The sequence below is a fragment of the Melospiza georgiana genome, chromosome Z (assembly GCF_028018845.1).
Source record: "Melospiza georgiana isolate bMelGeo1 chromosome Z, bMelGeo1.pri, whole genome shotgun sequence".
In the NCBI taxonomy this organism is placed as follows: domain Eukaryota; kingdom Metazoa; phylum Chordata; class Aves; order Passeriformes; family Passerellidae; genus Melospiza; species Melospiza georgiana.
In genome coordinates, this window is record NC_080465.1 from 56699144 (window position 1) to 56719695 (window position 20552).

Genomic DNA, 20552 nt, shown 5'->3' on the forward strand with positions numbered 1-20552 from the left:
AGTACCCCAACCAGTCGTTCTATTCTGCTTTATTAATAGTAATGCAATTATTGGGAAAAAAAAGTTATTTGCTTATTGAAGCCTGAAAATGAAATGTGTGAAGTGTGTTTGTGGCAGCAATGAAAAGGCAAAAGGCAATGCAATAGGCAAACATTATACATCTGATAGCATATATGTCTGTGCTAGGAGACCTCTAGAGATCTAGTGTTATCTGGAATAAGAAGTTCAGAGTTGAAAAGACCATGAGAGTCTAAAAAACTGCTAAGAAGGTCTGCATATAGAAAACTATATTTATTAATATTATTTATTTTGATATGTTGATTGGAATTACAAGATTCTTAAAAATAATTGTGTTTACAGGGGTCAAGTTCCTGCTGAGGCAGAAGTGAACTACTTAGGTGTGGCCAAATCTCTGGAAATGTATGGGGTGGATCTCCATCCTGTTTATGTAAGTATTAACTGTGAAAAATGGTTACTGCACTAATGTGTGAAACAGTACTTATGTAGTTTTGTTGCCAGAGGATAACTGAAAAGGGAGCACTACTCAAGAAATGCAAAGGAACACGTTTTTACAGACTGAGAGGATTCAGTTATTCATATAAGCCTAATGATTTTCAGATCAAATGGTGTGATTGTGTTACGCCTCTAAAACCCAATGAGTTATATTCTGGATAAAAAAAAATTCAGACAGAAAAGAAGTAATTTGTGCAAGTGTCAGGAGACATGAGTGAGGGTTATCACCTTTGTTTTTGACAGAAGAATTTGCACATTATTTTAGTTAAAAAAGGAGCAAATGTGTCCTGAAACCTCTTCAATACCATGGCAAAAATTACGGTGGAGTAGCAGTAGCATATCTGGCTTTTTAAAATATTTGTTGTCAAGGTTTTGCTAAAGATCCAGAGTATGTTTCCATTTTTTCCCGTGTTGTATCATGCAGCATTGCAAGCTGTATTGCCTCAGAAAACCCCTCCATTTCTTTTGTCTGTCAGCATGTATGTTGGGACTGGACCCAAGTCATTACCTGGAGGGTATGTGCTCCTGGTGAAAACATCATTCTATCTTGTTTGAATTATTCTGCTTGTGGCAGGCATTTTTTTGAATAAAAGAAAATCAGGAGTTCAAATGGGGAGTTGTAGTATAGATAGTTCTCTGAGTTAGATATCAGTACTTTGTAAAATTATTTGAAAGAAAATAAAGAAATCAAGATAGTACCTGAAGAGTAAATATGTGTTTCCTCTGAAAAATGTGTGGCATGCAATATAAAGTACCTTTTAATGCAACCTATGGCTTAATTATATTAATATCCCAGGCTTTGTTCCCCTCCCACCAATGGAAAGATGGGGAGTTACTGGAACAAGATCCAACATGATCCAACAAAATCATGTTAAATTAGTACAGCGTGGAATTTTTTTTGCTTCATAACTTGCTTTTATTGTGCAATGAAATCCCTGCCTGGGTAACCTGTGAACATCATTGTTCCTACTTAAATTGCATCAGCAGCAGAAGCCCTCGTTTGAGACTGAAACTGCACACACGATGAGATGCAGTTATTTTCCTCCTTGGTCACATTAAAAGTAAAGTTGCCTTTAGCAGTTAATTCACTGAGGAGCACAGGCAGAGCTTGCCAGGTGTGCTTGACCTTTGCCAGCCCTGTAATCACACAGGACACTTTTACAGTGTCTCAAGTCAGTGCCTCTCACAGTTGATAATTCTGCTGCTCATGCTTCACTGGTTTAGACTTGCAGGGCTTTTCCTCATTGCCTCAAGTAGGCAGGTGAATGAGCTTTTCCAGCTGACTTTCTTTTAACCTCATGCACTAGGGTTTGCACTCGTTCAGCTGTAACCTGCTTCTGGTTTTGGTTATTGACTGTGAACTGGGGAGGTGGGGACCTTCTGCCACTCAGCAGCAGGGCTTTCACCCTGTTCTCACCCTGTGCAGCTTGAGATTTGTATCCTGACTTCAGGAATGGTTTCCTTCAGAGGAGTTGATGCATGTGGCTGTTCCCTGCATACCATTGCCCTTTCTGAACAAGAAAAAAGAAGCTTGACTCTCCCAAAGGAGCTACTTCACTTGGAGGCAGCAGCAGCTGACACTATTTTAGGAGGGAGAAGGCAGCTGTGTGGTTGTATTATAGGTCAGAAAATCACTATTTACTTTCAGCTGAAAGTTGGGATATCTATTGCATTCATGCCTGAATAAGGAGTTCAGTTTCTGAGTTTTGGCCATTTGCCAAATACCAAAAATTAATTCAGTAAGAAAACAGAAAAAAAGGTATTTTTGTTTTTCACCATGGCGTGAAATTCCCTTTCTTTTTCTCTCACTGCCATTCTTTCTTGCCTCTTTTCCCCCAGATCTACAAATTTTCATATAGAAGCTTTCATAACTAGATCAAGTACTATTTTTCCATTTGTATAGAGTGAAACAGTATATTCAAGTCACCAGGATGAATTTCTCACTGGATCTCACTGATACTGTGATTCTACTTGTAACTGTATGAATGACATAGATTTTTGTTTTCTAGGGTGAAAACAAATCTGAATACTTTTTAGGATTAACACCCATAGGAGTTGTTGTCTACAAGAATAAAAAACAAGTAGGAAAGTATTTCTGGTATGTACTATTCAAATGTGCAGTCTGCACTAAAACAATAAAAATGTTGTATGGATGTCTACAATTTGTGGTATCTATTTAAAATTTTAATCAAAGCAGTATCAAAAAATTATACATAGAATTATAAATATTTCTTTGGATGATGCAGATTTTTTTGATACTCCAGGTGATAGATCACTTTTACCATACTCATGCTGAAATGTTTACATATCACTAATTGTCTGCTGACATCTAGGGCATACCTGAAAAATAAATCTTCTGTGAATTTTTTTTGTCTTTGTATGCAAATGTATACAACTTTATATCTTACTACACATGAAATTAGAAGATCATGAAGTTTGGTCTGTCTTTTTTTTTTCAATATTACAGGCCTAGAATTACGAAAGTTCACTTCAAGGAAACACAGTTTGAACTTCGAGTCCTGGGAAAAGATGTAAGTTTTCATTTAGGCCTGAAAAGATCAAAAAAATAATTTTAGGTCTAATGAAGGTGGAAATTTAGTCTGTCTGTTGAAATCTAATTGGTTTTATTGAAATTTACTGTAGGAAACCAAATGTAGGTGAAGGGAACCTCATAAAGCTCTCAGGCACGAAACAGGGAGCCACGTTGTATAGATTGAAACCCATTTGTCAGAGTTTAACATCACTTTGCACTTAGACCATTTGAGAGAAAGCAATGTTGGTTCCAGTGGGGCAAGGACAGCAGGTTGATAGGAAGAGAGGAGGTTTTAAGATGCAGTAAGTAAAAAAGAAAAAAAAAGAAAAAAAAAATTATCTCCTACAAGGCATGTGGAATAGGGAGAGGAGGAGACTGTTGAGAATGCAGGAAAAGATAATGACATGCAATAAAAAACATAGTTGCAGTCAGTTTGTGATTTTTGCTGTCCGGTTTAGTTAAAAATTTAGTTAGCTGAAATATATTTTGAAAATACTTTCATGTCTTTTTGGAACATGAAAGTTTATAGTTTCATAAGGACTGTAGTTAATAGTTTTAAATTATATTAACCTGCTGGCAAAGATCCCCTTTACTTTTTATCTAAGCATTTTTGTTCATCCTTGTAATGGTTGTCAGTCTCATCCATGGTCTTTCCATGAGGGCATTTGTCTTGCTCCTGTTGTGGACAGCATTTCTGGTGTCTCTGCAGATGTCTTGGCAAATCTCTCTTTTGCTATTCCCAAGTGACTTGTTTATATTTGGTGTGGCAATCTATGGGAATTTTATTTCTGAAGGTGTGTTTGTTGAAATAGGAGAGTTATTTAAAGGCTGGGGGAAGGTTGGGAAAACTTTTCACCATGTTTCATGTAAAGGTGAGTGATAGTTCATGTACAAACAAGTCTGAGTTTGACTCGGAGTGAATTGCTTGGAAGTGAATGAAGCTATAGATTCTCTTTGATGCCACATTTCTACAGTTTTCTTTTAACCATATGGAATTGCAAAGGCTTAGCAAACTGAGTAGAAAATCTGGAAGGTTTTGGAAAAGTTGAGGCTGTGAATATTGACAGCTGGTGAACTCTTACCATTGTGATAAGGCAAACATTTTGGCAGAACTTGGTACTTTCAAGCCTTGACAGGTATTTCTAGGAATTGTTGGGTAGAACAGTAAGTACAGGGTTGTGTACCTTCACTAAATTTGCCTTTGCAACTAATACTAATCTGAAGTATTTCCCTTTTTTTACCAGTCTGGGGGTACTTTGAACAAAATTATATATTGGAATAAGCAGGCAGTAATTTCAGTCTCTGGATTAAAGTTGTCATAAGAATTTATGCTGTTCTACACAAAGGAGGAAAAGCTCATCAGTGTATTCATGTATGTTCCAATACTCAAAAAAAAATGTGATTCACTAATTTATTTTACTCCTCTTGTGGTTTTTTTTAATAAATGCTATCACTTTGTCCTTCCATGTGACACATGAGTATATTACAGGAGAGTAAATACGCCATTTTCACTCCATCCTGCCTCCTGTAATATAATTTTACAGCCCAGGGAATTAATATTTTCCTTGTATCAGATGTGGTATACTAAGTCTGGAATGTCTGTTCCAGTTAGTTGTAGAGAGCTCCAGAAGAGATTCAGGAGAAGTAAAAATAATGGGAGTTTTCCAATGCCTTTAAGTTGAACTTTATGGCATAAAGTGAAGGAGCTAATGCTGTGTAAGAGAGCAGATTATTTCTGGGTGGACTGAGTGTTTTTCTTTTCCATAAGTTGTAAAAACTCTCTGCAGGGTGGGTTTTATTCATGTTTCCACACACACCAGCTCCCCTTATTCACACTGACTGTCACCTTTCACTGCTCATGAAGAGGAAGCTGTTGGTGCCTTTAGTGCCAGCAAGGCTCTCCCCCTGGATGGAGTTGCTTGTGGTAACTTCTTTGTTGTTGCTTGCTGGGATTGGTGTGACATTTTTTCAACCATGCCAGAAGAGTCTGTGTATTTCTGACTAGGTGGGTGGAAATGGACATCTGATCTTCTTGACAGATGACAGTCTAAGTGTACAAGTCCACGCCTTCAGAGTACCTAAACCCCACTGTTGTCTGTGTCAGCCAAACCTATGGCTGCTCATTTTCTTGTTTACATTGCTTCACGTTTCATAAACTTGATGCTCACTGAGCAGAACATGCTATTGCTTAGTGTCTTACAATAAAGTAAGCTGCTTTGGCTTTTCTGTTTTGCAGTGTAACCTCTTGTACTTTTTCATATCTCTTCCATGAGAATAATCCTGTATATTTAGCTGCCTCATATTTTTTTCCTGCACACCTGTTGCTGTTGTGTACAAGCATGACCATCAGAACTTATGTTCTATCTTTCACTATTTTGCTTGTATTATATGTTTTCTCCCTTAGGTAATTGCTGTTGCCCCCTCATAAACAAAATATTGCCTTTCATATTTGGCCATCCATGGACATGTGAGACTGAAGCACTTTTTCAGTGGTGTTTCAGTGGTGTTTTCAGTGGTGACTCAGTGTTTAATTGTACCCCTGCATGAATCCATGCTGTGAATTCTGAGCTATAAAGGCGTTAGGTCCTCCCTGGCACCTCTAAGAAGCATCAGCATGAAATGAGGAACCCTTCCCCTGCAAGGGCTTCACATGTTCACGTTCCCTGAACATGACATAAAATGGCCAAGAATTTTTGAAGATTAAAGAAGTTTATTTCTTAGAAAACTAAGAAATTCATCTAAAGCCTGTGCACAGTTCCTGGCAGCATGTCTTCCAGTGGAGCAACCTTACTGGAAACAATCCAGTAACACAGGTGGCTGCCAAAGCCCTCCCCTCTCCACCAGCAAAACAGAGCTTGGTCACAATGGATGCTCTGTGTGGAAGTGAGTAGTGTAAAGGGTGCCCAGCATACCTCCTGTGATTCCCCATGTGAGGAGCACAGCCTGCTTCCTAGATTTCTCTGTCAACTAGGGACATGGAAGGAAACAGAGAAAAACATGCTGTGATAGACTGTGTAGGCTGGGAATGTAAATGTGATAATAGGCAGGAATGAGAGATGAGGAGGTTTTTTGCCTGTAGGTACCAAGTACTTCTGTGCTGTTCCCTGCACCCCGGTGCTGTTTGGTGTAACTGAGCCTTTTACTTCAGTTGCTCTGTGTCTGAACATGCACGTGAATGATTTCACTCTTTAGCAGGGTTTATGCAAAACTTCTATTCTTACTTTTCCTGTTTCACAAAACAGAAAGAATTCAATGAGCAAAACACTTGCTTTCATATTTTTTCCTGTAAGAGAAAGGCCTTTTTGAATTTTGCAATTTTTATTTCAAGAGATCTTGAAATTTGGGTATTTTTGAGTCAAAACAATCTCTCAATCTGTGCAGTTAAAGATTATTTCCACATTTTTGTGTGTTCCTCTGCAGTCTTCCATATTCAGATGAATTCACAAGGTGAAATTGGTAATGACTCTTTAGGAACAATACCAACCACTGATGCAAGTCCAAAGTACATAATCCTCCCCTTTTTGTGTGGCTGAAACTTGTATAAATACAATATTTTTTTTTGTTGTTATTTTAAATAGTCCAGAAAACACTGTAAATATGCTTTATCTTTTTTATCTGCTTCTCATAAGTGTCATTAGTCTGAAAAATAATTATGTTAATAAGGTGGTTCAGCTGTACCCCTTCTTTTCCCTATCAAATGCTGTATTCTGTCTTGAGTTACAAATTCCGGCCAGGAACTTCTAATTTGATTTATAGTTCCTGCAGCTTCTTAGGAAGATTGAACAGGATTTGAAGATATGTTACTCTCACTCTTAAGTCAAATTAATTTTATGTGTAGTTTCCAGACAAAAATAGTGGTTTGATTTTTCTTATGGTTTGGGAGTTGCAAATGACTTTGGCATCATTTGCATTTGCACCCACTTAACTCAGAGTGATAATAAAAGGGTGGAGGTGAAGAAGCTCAGTGATATTAATATATCATATTAAACAGTTTTGGCTTGTTTCGGTTGCTTGGGGGTTTTCCTGTCTTTTCTTAATTGCCTTCTGAGCCATCATAGAAGGACTGTAAGATTGGTTCAAAGCCTGCATAAAATTAAATTCACTGACATTAAGGTGATACTGTCAGCTTTCTTTTTTTCTAATTCTTCCTTAGTGTTTTTGAATTGCTGTAATTGCTGTGAAGCTAAGATATGTTTGTTTCAATGTTGACATGCAACTTACACAGATTTTTCAATTTGAATTGCCAACTTGGTATCATTTTCCTACAGACTGATCTTGTATAACCAGTAATAGTGCATTGTTTGTTACATAAGCTGTGATTTGTCTGCATATGTCTATATATAAAACCAGAATGCTTCCTATTGGAATTTAGAGCTGATGGTACCCAGGTATGTGCCTAAGAATAATTATTCTGGCAAAGAATTATGTTCTGAAGCAGTAGCTTCAGTGTTAATAATTCTGTTACATGTGCAGTGTGTCCTGTAACAGGACAAGATCCCTCCTTGTGTAGCATTTGCCCTCCCTGTGCTCACTGTGACTGCGAGAAGGGGTGTGTGTGCTGGCATGGCTCCTAATGTGGTTTTGGGATTTTCTTCTTCATTTTCTGAGCCTGCATTGCTGGGAGCCCATAAATGTCTTGTAAATTAAGGTAGCTAAAGCCTGCTCTGCATCGGTGGTTCTCGAATCATTTTTGCTCTGTGGGCAGGTTCAGTTCTCCCTGCAGTGGGTGTAAATCTGCTGACAGTGGCCTCTTATCCTGGGAGTAATCCATGAGCTCCAAGAACAAGGGGTATTCTGGCCCTCAGAGAGAAGAGCTGTCATTTTAAGTGTGTGTCTTCTCTTCCAGGTGGAGCTGAGCTTGCCCTGCTTAGGAGCTGAGCTAGCTGGGCACAAAGCATCTCTGGGCCTGAAAGCTGTGTAATCAGGCTGGCGAGGCAGAGCAAGCAGGAAGCTGTTTGCCAAGCACTCCTGAACTTTTGTACTAGTTCCAGAGGTGTTCTGTGCTTAGACAGAGCAATGACCCCTCTGACCTGTCTCCTTTGAAGGGTTTTGTAACACGCTTTTAATCTTCCACCTGAGAGGTGTGGGTATTAGGGTGCAGCACTGTTCCAACTCCCAGCTCTCTAGTGGAGGTCTTAGAGGCCCTGCCAGATCAGTCTTCTGGCTGGTCTGGGAGCCACCATAAACCAGGGAAGAACTTCATTGTCCATCTGTGTATAGGTTTGTAGTGTAGACAAGCTATCTGCATCCACTGTGCTAGTCTCTCCTCCTCTGGTTAAAAATGGTGGTGAGGTACTAGCAGTATGAGCTGTAGCATGTTTTGGAGACTGCAGAACAAGTTTTCAAAGCACCTAAAAGAAGAAGGATATCTAATCGTTAGATATTTAAATGTTCGTCCTCACATTTTTTGACAAAGGGTGTGTGCCTCGTCAGGGTTAGGAGGAGGCAGTCCCACAGCTTGGTTATTGCTGCAAGGGTCCTTTTGCAGCCTCTGGTCCCATCCTCCTGCCCCTCCCTTGCTCCTGCAAGTCACAGATGGGATTGAAAATAACCATACAAAAATAAGTGGTTTCTCTACTTGTTTGATCAGCAAAATGGGCTTCCTGAAAGAACAGACAGACACCAGGATGGCTCAAAGGAGAGAGATCGCCAGAGAATGCAGAAGCCAGGACTGCTCTGGAAGGAGATCATGATTTACAGTGCCTCACCTTTAGTATACTGGGCACTCTGAAAGCAGCAGGATGAGTAGCCAGGAGAAGCTTGTGTTGCACCAAAGAGCACTGAATTACTTTGGAAGTGTCATTTCCTAGAAATAATTAGTAAAATTACAATAGGTCTTTGTTTCTTTTGGTTCAGATATATGAGAATAATAAGCAAAACACCCAGCTAACCCTAACTATCTGTAGGAAATTGCTATGTTCAAAATGCTAAAAATGTTGTCTTTTATTGGGAACAAAAGGTCATGGTCTTAACAGGAAAGGCCATCTTTGCTTTACTAATATAAATAATTTCATTCCCTTGGGGGAGAAATGTTAATCCAGAAAGGTATTGATGTTCTCAGTACTGATTACTTTTTATATAGGCATCTATAAATTGTCAGGGTAATCACTACTCTTACAAGCCTTAAATAGTCCTAAAAGGAATATGGAGGAAGTCCTAAACCTGGCTGTGCTGTAAGCAGTGTCATCCTGGACTTGGTTGCTGTAAGTTACAGAATAATTCCCAGATAAGCTGAGAAATGGTGAAAGAATTATGAATTGCTTCCCCTTTGATGGGGTTGAGTGTTTTAGGCTTTTTTTTTCCCTCTATATAGCACAGTTTTTCCTCTCAATAGCACAATTTAATTGTGCTATTGAGTTATACCAAGCATTAGTTGTGAGGCCATAGTTTTCAGACATATGGTTTTCCTTCAAATTCAAATAAATAAATAAATAAGCCTGGGGGTGTTATCAGAAGGCTTGTTGGTCTGTCCTATGACTTTTAGGCAATTGTTTCATTTTCCAGATCTGAATTCCAGAAAGTTTTGGTAAATTGTATCTATAGAGTTATTATCCTCATCTCACCTCCCTCCCACCAGCCCTTCCATTTTTTGCCCTCCCTGAGTGCCACTGATTGCTGAATACTAAGTTTAGGTGTTTCAGCATCATCAGCATTTTTCTTGCCAGCTAGGGTGAACTTTCTTCTACCTTGGAAAATAATGCCTTCGTATGATGGAATCAGTAATCTTTGCTGGTCAGATCGTTCTAGGAAATGGCAGTATAACTATATGGTCCCTCTTATTGTCACTTACTGATTTTAATGTTTTTTCCTGCTGTTTGTTCTGTGTATGGGAAAGTTCTAAAACTGTGACTTAAGACAAAATGGACGAATAGAACTTTTTCCTCCAAAGGAATACAACTTTTCCCCCAGCTTTTTCCCACTGTTGTTGAATGCCAGTGGCATTCAAATTGGTCTAACAATAAGATATGGCAGAAACACCTTATTTTAGAAAGTCTCTTTAAAGAAAAAAATCATTCCTGTCTTCTCTTTGCTTCTTGCTTCCCACATACCAGAAACTCCTTCCTTTGAGATTATGTAATTAAATACATTTAAGTGCAACAGAGGATTCTTTGCCTAAAAGTAGGAGTGAACAAAGAAAGAGCAAGATCCTGCATATTAAAAGTGAGTCATTGAGTTATTTCCTAACAGAAGCTAAACTGATTCAACATATTGCATCAAGTTTGCAATACTACAATGCAGTTTGATATTATCCTTTTGAAGATGAGTACAGTTGTGTGAGTTTATATGAAATCATATGAGATGACAGTCTAATATAGAAATTGTAATTTAAATCAAATAATGAAATCCAGAGCTACTTTTCTGCTATGTGCAAAGTAAGCAAATGCAAAGCACCACTTTATATGTTTTCTTTAAAATTTTTACAACGTAAAATGCGTTATGATTTTTCAGTGGGTAGACTCTTATTTCTGGCCATCAGAGGAGAAAGAGCAATGTTGTTACTCTAGAAGAGTCCATGATAAATTGATTTTTCTCCTTGACTATTTTCAAGATTTTTCAGGAAGCCTTTATTTTGTCTATAAGTTAAACCACTTGTGAATCCTGCAGAGAGATGATGATCCCTATCAAACCTGAGGAACTTTGCTTTGGGAATATATTTATTGGACCTATATATTTACCTATATATTTCTATTTCTATTTCTGTACTACAAAGTAATTTTATTATATGCACAGCAGTATCAGATGAATCCTAGGTTTCAACATTCTTGATGGTCATTGTCTTACTGTACTGCTTGTATTATTTTCTCTTGCCATGGAGAGTAAAATGTGCTTTTGATGGAAGACCAGAGAATTATTTTAATTCCTTGCCTGTTCCATGGCACTGTTCCAGCCAGACATTTAACTAAAATAAGGCATGGGAGAAAATAAACTCATGTATGATATTTTTTTTTTTTGTCAGGGAATTAGATCTCTATTATTCTAACCACAGACGCAAAATTCTGTTGTTTTGCTGTTATTTGTTTCAAGGTGAAGGAAAAGCTGCTTGAGGAGGTAATTTGTGATTTTGTGAGGCTGCTTGACAGCTGTTAATGGGGATATAACTGGATTTTTGTTATAGGTGAAATTTTGAATTCTAGAGAACATAGAGAATTAATTCACAGTTTGCAAGGTGCTTGCAGATAATAATAAACAACAGTAAATGAGGAGAGGGAGAAACTTGCCTGAGCTTTTTACTTGTGTACGCATGACACTAGGGAATTTAAGTAATGCAGGGACATAGATTGTTCAAAATCAGCTGCTGAAGGTGGTGTGAATCACACCTCCTTTGTAACTCACACCTTGCTGAAATGGTTTGAGACTCAGTTTTGTTACAGAGGGTGTCATGCCATGCTGAACTCTCACACTGACATCACTGGGATTGTTCATTCTTCGTGCAAATCACAGCTGAAACACCGAGTGCTTGAGTTCACCAAGTGAAAAATAGATGGAACACATCTGAGTGTTTAGCTTGTTGAAAACCAGCACTGTGATGTGTCTGTTGCTTCTCCTTTACTGTTGGAAGTATTTCATAGTTTGTATGCATCCCACTTCTCTTTTCTCTGCCAGTTTCCAGAGATTGGCTTTTAAGCTGTGTATATGCTTTTGTTCTGGCTTTTGTTGTCTTCCTTAAGAGATTTTAAGTTGGGTTTTAAGACTTCCAACTTTTACTTAGCATTTTGAATTATTCTGAAGTTAGCTTTCTTTAAAAAAGAAAACTCTTCCCTTCTTCAGTATTTTTTCCCCTCAGGTTTTTTCCCCTTGGCCTGTTTTGTGTGTTTCCTCTGTCATTGCTTCATAATTGTTTATAACAGATCCTGAGCTCCTTTCTTTCTTTCATTTATTCTTGCCTTTTTTTATACTGTTAACCAGAATATTTTTGATTGACATCTGAGCTGCCATTTCAGAAAACATCAGAAACATAATTTTTGGAAAAAAACCAACTTGTGTTTTATTAGGAAAACTCGTGATTTTTTAGGGAAGAAGATGTGAACGAACAAAGGAACATGAATGTTTCAATAATCTCTTTTCTCTGCTTTTCAAAAAGAAAAACACTTTTAAATGAAGAATTCCACAGAATTATAGAACCTGCTTTTCTTTGTGCTGATTTCTTTTCTTGCATGGACTGACATGCAATGGCTGGTTCTTGTGTTCAGTAAATGAGATTCACTCCAATGGCAGGATCCCCCATAAGAACATTAATTTGTTTTGTTTTGTCTTTAGTGCAATGAAACTTCCTTCTTTTTTGAAGCACGTAACAAGGTCACATGCAAACATCTCTGGAAGTGTTGTGTAGAGCATCATACATTTTTCAGGTGAGTGATGCAGAAGTTAGGTTGTGTTTCCCTTAGGGCCACTACACTGAGTGAGAGCCTTGTACCTGCAGAGTGGTGCAACAAAGGCTTGCTGCCTGGAAACACATTTGTGCTCTTGGTTATTGAATACTTTTAAAAGCCAACACCTTTTCTTATAGTGATGTGAAACAATGTTTTTAAAATTTGGTAGTTTGGTGGTTTCTTTTATGTTACCATTCTTTTCTAAACAGTACTTCAGGTTGTGTAGAGTAGACTTTATCAGAAAGATGGCAGGATTTAAGTTGCCAAATAGATTTGGATGTATTTGATCATCAGCTTTTCTGTAGCAGCATTGGCTTGAGGGTGGCCTTTGGAATTCAGACATTACTATTTTCTACCGTGCACAGAAATGTATATGTATATTTTAATACAAATTCATTGAATTTCCATAACATTTTGCTTACTTACTGAGGTGTATAAAATCTTCTCAGTACTGCACATCTCAAAGCACTTGAGTTTACTGTTGCAAAATACACCAAGAGAAGTGTGCTAAGGTGCCTAACTGGGAACTGGTGGATGGAATCCTCTGGGCTGCCTTTAGCAGTGCTGTAAATGAGTGAATTGAGAATCCCTCCTGCAGTCTCACTACTGTGTCAGGGTGGATTTGTCTTCTCCCAAAATTAGGTGAAAGGCTGCTGGTGCCAGCAATTTACACTTGACTCTGAAATAAAGAGATGTGTAGTCAAAACAGGGGGGACAAACTGGTGTCTTTGGGAGACTCTCAGCCCCGTAAGAATCTGTCCAGAGGTAGGGATGAAGAGGAACTTGCAGAAAAAATAATATTTTTTGAGCCCAAATTTGTATGTTTTTTCTTGACTTGGGAAGGGGACTATAATTCAGACCTATCTATGCAACTTACTCTGTTATTTTATTTTTCAAACTACACAGGGTGTCAGAGAATGAATCAAACTCTCTGTCAAGAAAAGTCAGCAAGTTTGGATCCATAGGTTATAAACATCGGTACAGGTGAATTTTTTTTATTGTTTTAAACTTCAATTCATTCCTTCTTCATTCCTTTTCTCCTCTTTCCTTCCGGTAAAAGAAAACCACCACCCAGAATAGTTCTGAAGATGAAAGATGAATCAGGGCCATTTTAACAGACTGTCTTTGGGAGCTTGAAAATTTTGGGACAAATGTTTCTTCTTCAGATCCCCAGAATGGGTGGAGGCTTGCTATAGTGTATTCAAAGTGGGAGCAGCTTTGACAATTCTCTAAATCATTATCTCCTTATAAGTACTGAAATTACGTTTATGTCCTAAAGAAGTTTTCCTGACAGCTGGGGAATACCAAAATGAGTGTCTATCTTTTCTGACTTGAACAGGTGACAATATTGGATGAATGTTCAATGCTCTAAGCTTTGAAAGATGCTGTAATTTGAAATCAGGGACAGATAAGGAGCACTGTTTCCATTATCATGCAAGAAATAAGTGGATCATAATGAGTAAGGTTGATAATCATTAGTTAGGCAGATCTTTGTCATTTTGCCTATTTTCTAATCCAGATTGAGTTATCACACTCTTTATCATGATCCAGATTCTCCTTGCTATGGACAACAGGGCAATGATTGTCCTGCCTTTTGTATTTGTACTGGATCCTGGCCTGCATTGCCCCATCTGGGATAATGGGCAGGAGCTCAATGATTCCTGCCAGAGTACTGCGGATGAGTTTTTTCTGTTGGATCACTTCAGCAGATTGGAGCAGGGCACTGGTCCTGAGGAGAAGAAAGCTTTGTACTGGCAAAAACTTTTCAATCAATTAAAAAAAACATGCCATAAAGCAGTTAACTGTGTTTGAGCTATTGCTCTTGGTGCGGCAGTTCAGTTTATCTTCCTGTTTTAATAAATGTCATGGGTGATAAGTGATCAGGCGTGCCATGTTGGGGTGATGGTCATAACTGACAATTTTGGTTGTCTTCCCTTTTTGTCTTTGGTCCCCCACTGTGTCATCAAAAGCAGTGACGGTGTTGTGTATCTGTACACATCATTAGCTCAGAGCAGAAACCATAATCCCATTGTTTTTCTGGGTAAGTGGGGAGACTGTAATATTTTCATTTGTCTTGTGGTATTGTGTTTGTTCTGTTTTGTTTGTTTGTATGTTTTTTGTTTTCTTCTTCCTTCCTTTTTTTTTTTTTTTTTGTTAAATCCTTTAGAGACTTCTCATTGTGTGTCAGACAGTTTTCATGAAGGCAATTTTTTTTGTCTTAAGATCAGATCCTTTGGAGGTCTTAGTGGGGATGGAAAGTCCTATTCCCAGATGTTTGTTACACTTGCTTCTGGAATTTGCAGTACTGTCATGGTTGCCAACCTTAAAAGTTGAGCAGATGAGCTTTCTGGCTAACTTGATAGCATGCTATAAACTAACTACATAAACAAAAAAAGTATTTTTACATCAATACTGTGATGTAGGATTAGGATTTGAGATTTTTTTGTCTTTCAATTCTTTTATAATTTTGAAAACATTGAAATTCTGCAGTGCTGAATATCTATGATGGGCTACTGATGAAAATATTATCAGTATTTCATGGAGTCTATTCACATAATTCAGAAAATCTACATAAGTAATTCCTGTATAGTTGCTTAGTACTTTCTAGTACAATCATTTTACTTCACAATGATCAAACCTCAGGTGTTAAGGAATTAATAGTGACAATTACTTCTCTTGTGCAGTAAGTTTCCAGAAACAAATACGGAGTTTTGGGGAGGAATGTGAATTTTAGATTTTTGTCATGACCACTATATTCTGTTTAGTCACACTGAGAGGAATATTAAAATGAGTATAAAAGAATTTATTTAAACTTAATAATTTACTTCAATGGTGCAGTGAAGGAAAACCTTACTGTAAACAAGAATCAAGACTTTTACTCAATTTGTTGTCATCTGGGGCTGTGCTAGTGAGAGTTCTTTATTGCAGTTTGTTTTGCAGTCTTTTAGGCTGTCATTCCACATGCCAGAGGAGTAGCCCCTGACTGACTGGAACTGAACAATATAAAATATGTGTAAACAATATTAAACATGTTTTCCTGGGAGGAAACTTGCAGAAAAAGTTCAGGAAGAAATAATATTACTTAAGAAAGTTGTATGTTAAAATATTCTAGGTTAGAAAAGATCATGCTACCTTAAGCTATTCCTAACAAAAAGCATTTTGTTTTAGTGGCATATCTCCACTTGGAAATACCAAATATAGGAGTGGTTGGCACAATCTATTGATGATTTTGCCAGTGACTGATTCAAAACAAAATTCCGGGTAGTGCCACTCAACAGGAGAACCAGAAGTGAGATGAGAAGTTAACAGCATGTTTTTTTTCAGTCTAAGGATCCTGCTGGATAACTTTCCCAAGTGTTTTCTCATGATTTTATTGTGTTTTGAAGTGGAAAAACATCTTTGCGAATGACCAGAGACCCCTCTGTGCAGCTTCCGCGGCCTGACCAGAGCATTGAAAGAAGTCGCAGCAAGACTTACCCCAAAAGAGCACAACAGACAGGTGGGTCCTTCTCTACTGAGCTGGGGGCAGATGTCTTCTTTTTTTGGTTCATTTTGTCATCACGAAGTGACTCAGAACTGCTGCAGTGTCCTTGATGTTCTCTCGGAATGGATTCTGGGTTTTGCTTTCAGCCAGTATTTATATCTAAGGTTAACAGGGTATGAAACCTCCAGCTTTCCAGATAAAGGAAAAGAGTTGCTGTGGATTAAAGAGGAAAAGCCCCCAGGTCTAATGTAAAGGTTGAAAGGGAAGTTTTGAAAACAGGCAGTGCGAACATGTTTTTTACCTCTAGAGACCTGTGTCTTGCAAACAAATTTTGTACCTGTGATCTTGGTTAGTATCCCATTGTTCGCCTGTTAGACCCAGGGTGCCACTTTTTGCACCCTCTTCCCATTTCAAGGACAGTATCCCTTTATTTTGATATTAAGTGGAACAGAAATTAGTGCCATGCAATTTTAACATGCTTCTGATGTGTGAGCTGGAAATCTGTTCTGCGTGTGGAAGCTGTCATGGCAAGCTGAAAGTTTTCACAGGTGTTAGAGGAGATAGGATTGAGTATCACAGAAGTCATGCCCTAGATAATGGATGCTTCCTGAAATTTGGTAATAGAGATGTCAAGCTCCAGGTCTACATATGATTACATGGGGTATTGCTTAGCTTCATCTATGACAACAAGGCAAACACGCTTGAGTCAAACTTGTGCCTGGAGTAAAGCATGTGTGTATGTGTGTGTGTTTGCTGTTTGAGAAAAAACTTGTCTGGGCTTTAAAATGTAAATAGTATCTCTCTTCTATTGCTGTTCAATATTGCTGCTGTGCCACTATAGATTTTGAGAACCTATTTTTAAAAAGAGAGCAGATACATACCTCTGGAAATCTCCAGTGGTTATCCTGAATGTGGTCTTTTGATTTAGAAACAAAACTGGTGTGCTTTTAGAAACAAAACTCTGCCTTTTAGCTGTGGTGGCTCTATGAAATGTCACATAATTAAAAGTATAGCCTTGGAAAATAGAGGCAGCTTACAACATTTTTTAAAATTTTCTTTTATTTTATTTCATGTAAAAAGAGAAGAATTGTTTTGCTTTCTGATTCTGATATATTTCATTGTGTGCAGTTTTAAGTGGATGTCTGAGAGGACAAGTAGCTAATGACCCTTGAACCTAATGACTTAATTTTTTGTTCAGCCGGAGTGTCCTGTTCTTAGGGCAGCAGTTCAAGCCAAACAGCATTTCCTACCTCATTAGTCCCTGGTACTGTTTCAGGAAATTTGTGTGGCTGTTTGTCAGCTAAAATTCAGCTCTTGGTTTAAAATAATGTTTGCCTTAGCCCAAGCAGAGGAGGTCAGTCTGTGTTGCTGCGAGGCTGTGCATGTGTTTGTGTTTGTTAATTTTGTTTTCAGTCTCTTTGGCTGGAAAAAGGAAGTAAAACTGAAACTTTTCTGCTGATATAATTGGAATCAAAATTCTCTGGGCAATATGTGTTTGCTATTTTGATGCATTTAAACACTTTCTCCCACTTTAAAATAAAACGTCTGCTTTTTCACCATTTTACATACATGTAGTTGTGTAATCTCTATCATCCGTTTTCTTTTCAAATTCAGCTTAATTGATTACCCATGTGTTCCAAATGTGCAGTCACATCACTGGGACAAATGTATTAACTTACATTATATTAATGTTAAACTAATTTGTTTAATTTCCAGCTCAAAATATGGACTGAGGGAAGAGAGCTATGTTTTTCAAATGCCATCTTGCCCTATAAATAAACATATTTTCTCCTTTTTTAAAAAATTTGCTATTCACAGTGATAAACACTGAATACTCTTCCTCCATTTAAACAGGATTTCAGAAGAAGAATGTAGGCTAATGTTGTTTCTCCTTGCTGTGTCAGGCAACATATGATAGTCTATTGCATTAAATAAATCTGCCTCTTTTTACCTAAAGTTCTTAGATGTAACGAAGTCCATTTCACACAATGAATCAAGACTGTTTGGCATATTTTAACCATCATTTCCTTCAATATATTATCCCAATGTAGGTTTTATTTTGTAGACTATTTTTAATCTTGCAAATTTACCTGGTGCTCTAATAAGTTTTACAGGTTATGTAAAAGTTTCCCTGACTAAAATATTTGAGAAAATTAAATTACATTTCTTCTTAAATTGAATACTCCTTTTGCATAGTGACATTATGCAGATAGTCATCATTGATGGCTAGTCCTTTGTTCTTCATTTTCTGTTTGTAATATAGTATATTAAGGCTAAATATTACTTGTCCAACATTTTAAACAGGGTTATTTCAGTTAACATGTATTATATCATAAGGTATTTTCAGTCAAATACACCTTTAATTAGGATCTAGCTAGATGAAGTCTTATAATTTAATTTTTTTGGGTAAAATTCAGGTTTCCATTTACCTCCCCAAATCCAACAACAGCTCACAAATAGCTTGTATGAAATAACATCCTTTCACCTATTCAGAGATCAGCATCTTCCCTCATCTGCTTTCCCTTTTTATCTTTTCTTAAGACTGCAAAGTGAAATGTGTTAAAGGCTTCATTTTTGCACTGCAATTAGCCATTTTGATTTTTTTAGTATTTTTTTAATCTATTGGTACCAGTGATGGGAACAGCCACAGCAGTGGCTTTGGGGGCTGTTAGAACTCAATGAATGATTGCAGCATATAATACCGTCATTGCCTCCATCAGATAAGTGTCTATGAAGTGTTAAAACCTCTAACCTCTGACATCTAAATAAAACCCTTCTCCTTGTTGCTTCTTTTTGTGTACATGTTCTGGTGTTATAAACATAGTATGTGCTTTTTATATATTTTTTCTGTCACCTGAAGGTAGAGGTTAGTTATTATCTCTAGCAGAGTTGAGCAATAATGTTTGTCTCATTGGTCCACTAGAGTGCCCTGAAGTCCTTAGGACTGCATGCACTTGGTGAACTCTGGGTCAAGAGCTGGAGCAGGTGCCAGCCAAGACAATGATAGAAAATATTGTTTCTGTTTTCAGTAAAAAAATATTTGTGGTTTAATATCAAGATTGAAGGAGATGATACTGTCAACAGAGAGAAACTATTTCTTGTGTATACAAGCCACTGCTGTAGATTTCTTCCCCTGAGAGGATGAACAGTGCAGACCTTTTGGCTTTATCATGGCAGAATATTTTCTTAGAATACAGAATGCCATGGTTTAAAATGTAGTAACCTCTGTTTTGTCACTTGTTTGATACATTTCATATTTCAGTTGTTCTACAGCTAGTGCAAAAATCATATCAGGGAACTTTAATGGCTATGATTTTATATTAGATCTAGACTGTGTTCTTACCGTAGCACATAGGGGTTTTTTTGCTATATGTTTAGGCTGGTATTCAAGTTGGTGTTCATTTAAAGATAGAGGTTTTTTGTTTTGTTCTGTCAAGTCTTGTGAGTGAGATAAGAGTAACTTCATTTGTTTGCTTGTTTTTCCCCTTTCATGTGAGTGAGAATTACAGTTGCATTTTGCTCTACTTGCAAATAATAAACTCAAACATGGAACAAGATCTCTTGTTGTTCTGTTGTACTGTCTTAGGGCCTGACTGATAATATTCAGTGTTCATTATTCTTTTGGCTGAGCACTGAACATGAAAAGCTCCTTGGGAACATCCTCTCAGGACAAACATTGATGTGACCACACCTGTTGCTGTGATTCTGAGTTTATTCAGAGGTGGAAAACATGTTGCTTAGGGTTTTTTGTTGTTTGGTAGCTGAGGACTTGGTTTGTCCCTGCCTTTGCATGTGGGGTAGTTGTATAAACAAGTGTAAAATAAGTGTTTTGAAGCCAGGCAGAGAACTGGGTGTGAGTATTTACAATTACAGTACTGTCGGTATTGTGATATTCCCTAAACAATCACATTTTGCCACAGATGCCTCTCACTGCCCTGCTGGTAGCTGTGATAGGTATAGGTGTTGGTCTGGCCCAGTTAAAATATTTTCCCTGAGAATTGTAAAATTGGATTTGAAAGTTAGATTTTTGAGAGAATGGATCTTGAGGTGATTTTAACTGTGTCCCAATTTATGTACTTTGAGCTTTATACTTTGAAGTTTACTTAATATCCAATGTTTGGTAAAAGGATGGGTGTGACTGCTTCCGCATTTCAGTCATGGGGCGTGAGATGAACAAACTCTTGAGGCTACAGGCTTAGAAACTATTAAGAAAAACAGCCCTTATCACAGAGTAGGCTGTACTGGTGTAGACATATGAAAGTCTATTGATTTTTGTAGGCTCACAGAAGCCCTGGGTGCAAAGCATGAGCTCTTACTGCACGTTTTCCATTTGGTTGCACTATCTGCTGCTTTCATGATTCAGTTTAAACACAAACACTGCTTCTTGATAATGTCAGCGAAGTGGCTTTACCTGATAAGAAACAGGCATGACAAGCTAACTAACTTGCCAGGCTGATATGGTTTTGGACATTTGAGTTTTTAAAAATGTAGTAGTTGGCTTGAATTGAATGGACAAATCAGCGTTAATATAGCTGTAAAAGGGAATTAAGTTAAGAATTAACTTCATTGGAAAAGTTCAGCGCAGTGCACTCAATCCTGAGAGTACCTTTTCCAGCCAAATGTAAACAACCAGGGAAACTGGCCACGAATG

The 20552-nt window shown here is 37.6% G+C and overlaps 1 protein-coding gene across 2 annotated transcripts in view; it reads left to right on the forward strand.

Moving 5' to 3' along the window:
• EPB41L4A (erythrocyte membrane protein band 4.1 like 4A) overlaps positions 1 to 20552 on the forward strand; it is a 119343-nt gene that overhangs the window by 64345 nt on the left and 34446 nt on the right. For both annotated transcript variants that reach the window (XM_058044287.1, XM_058044288.1), the window contains exons 7-12: positions 361 to 448; positions 2523 to 2611; positions 2981 to 3044; positions 12305 to 12396; positions 13324 to 13401; positions 15804 to 15916. In XM_058044287.1, coding sequence (XP_057900270.1) covers positions 361 to 448; positions 2523 to 2611; positions 2981 to 3044; positions 12305 to 12396; positions 13324 to 13401; positions 15804 to 15916 — 524 coding nt within the window. The remainder of the gene's footprint in view (positions 1 to 360; positions 449 to 2522; positions 2612 to 2980; positions 3045 to 12304; positions 12397 to 13323; positions 13402 to 15803; positions 15917 to 20552) is intronic.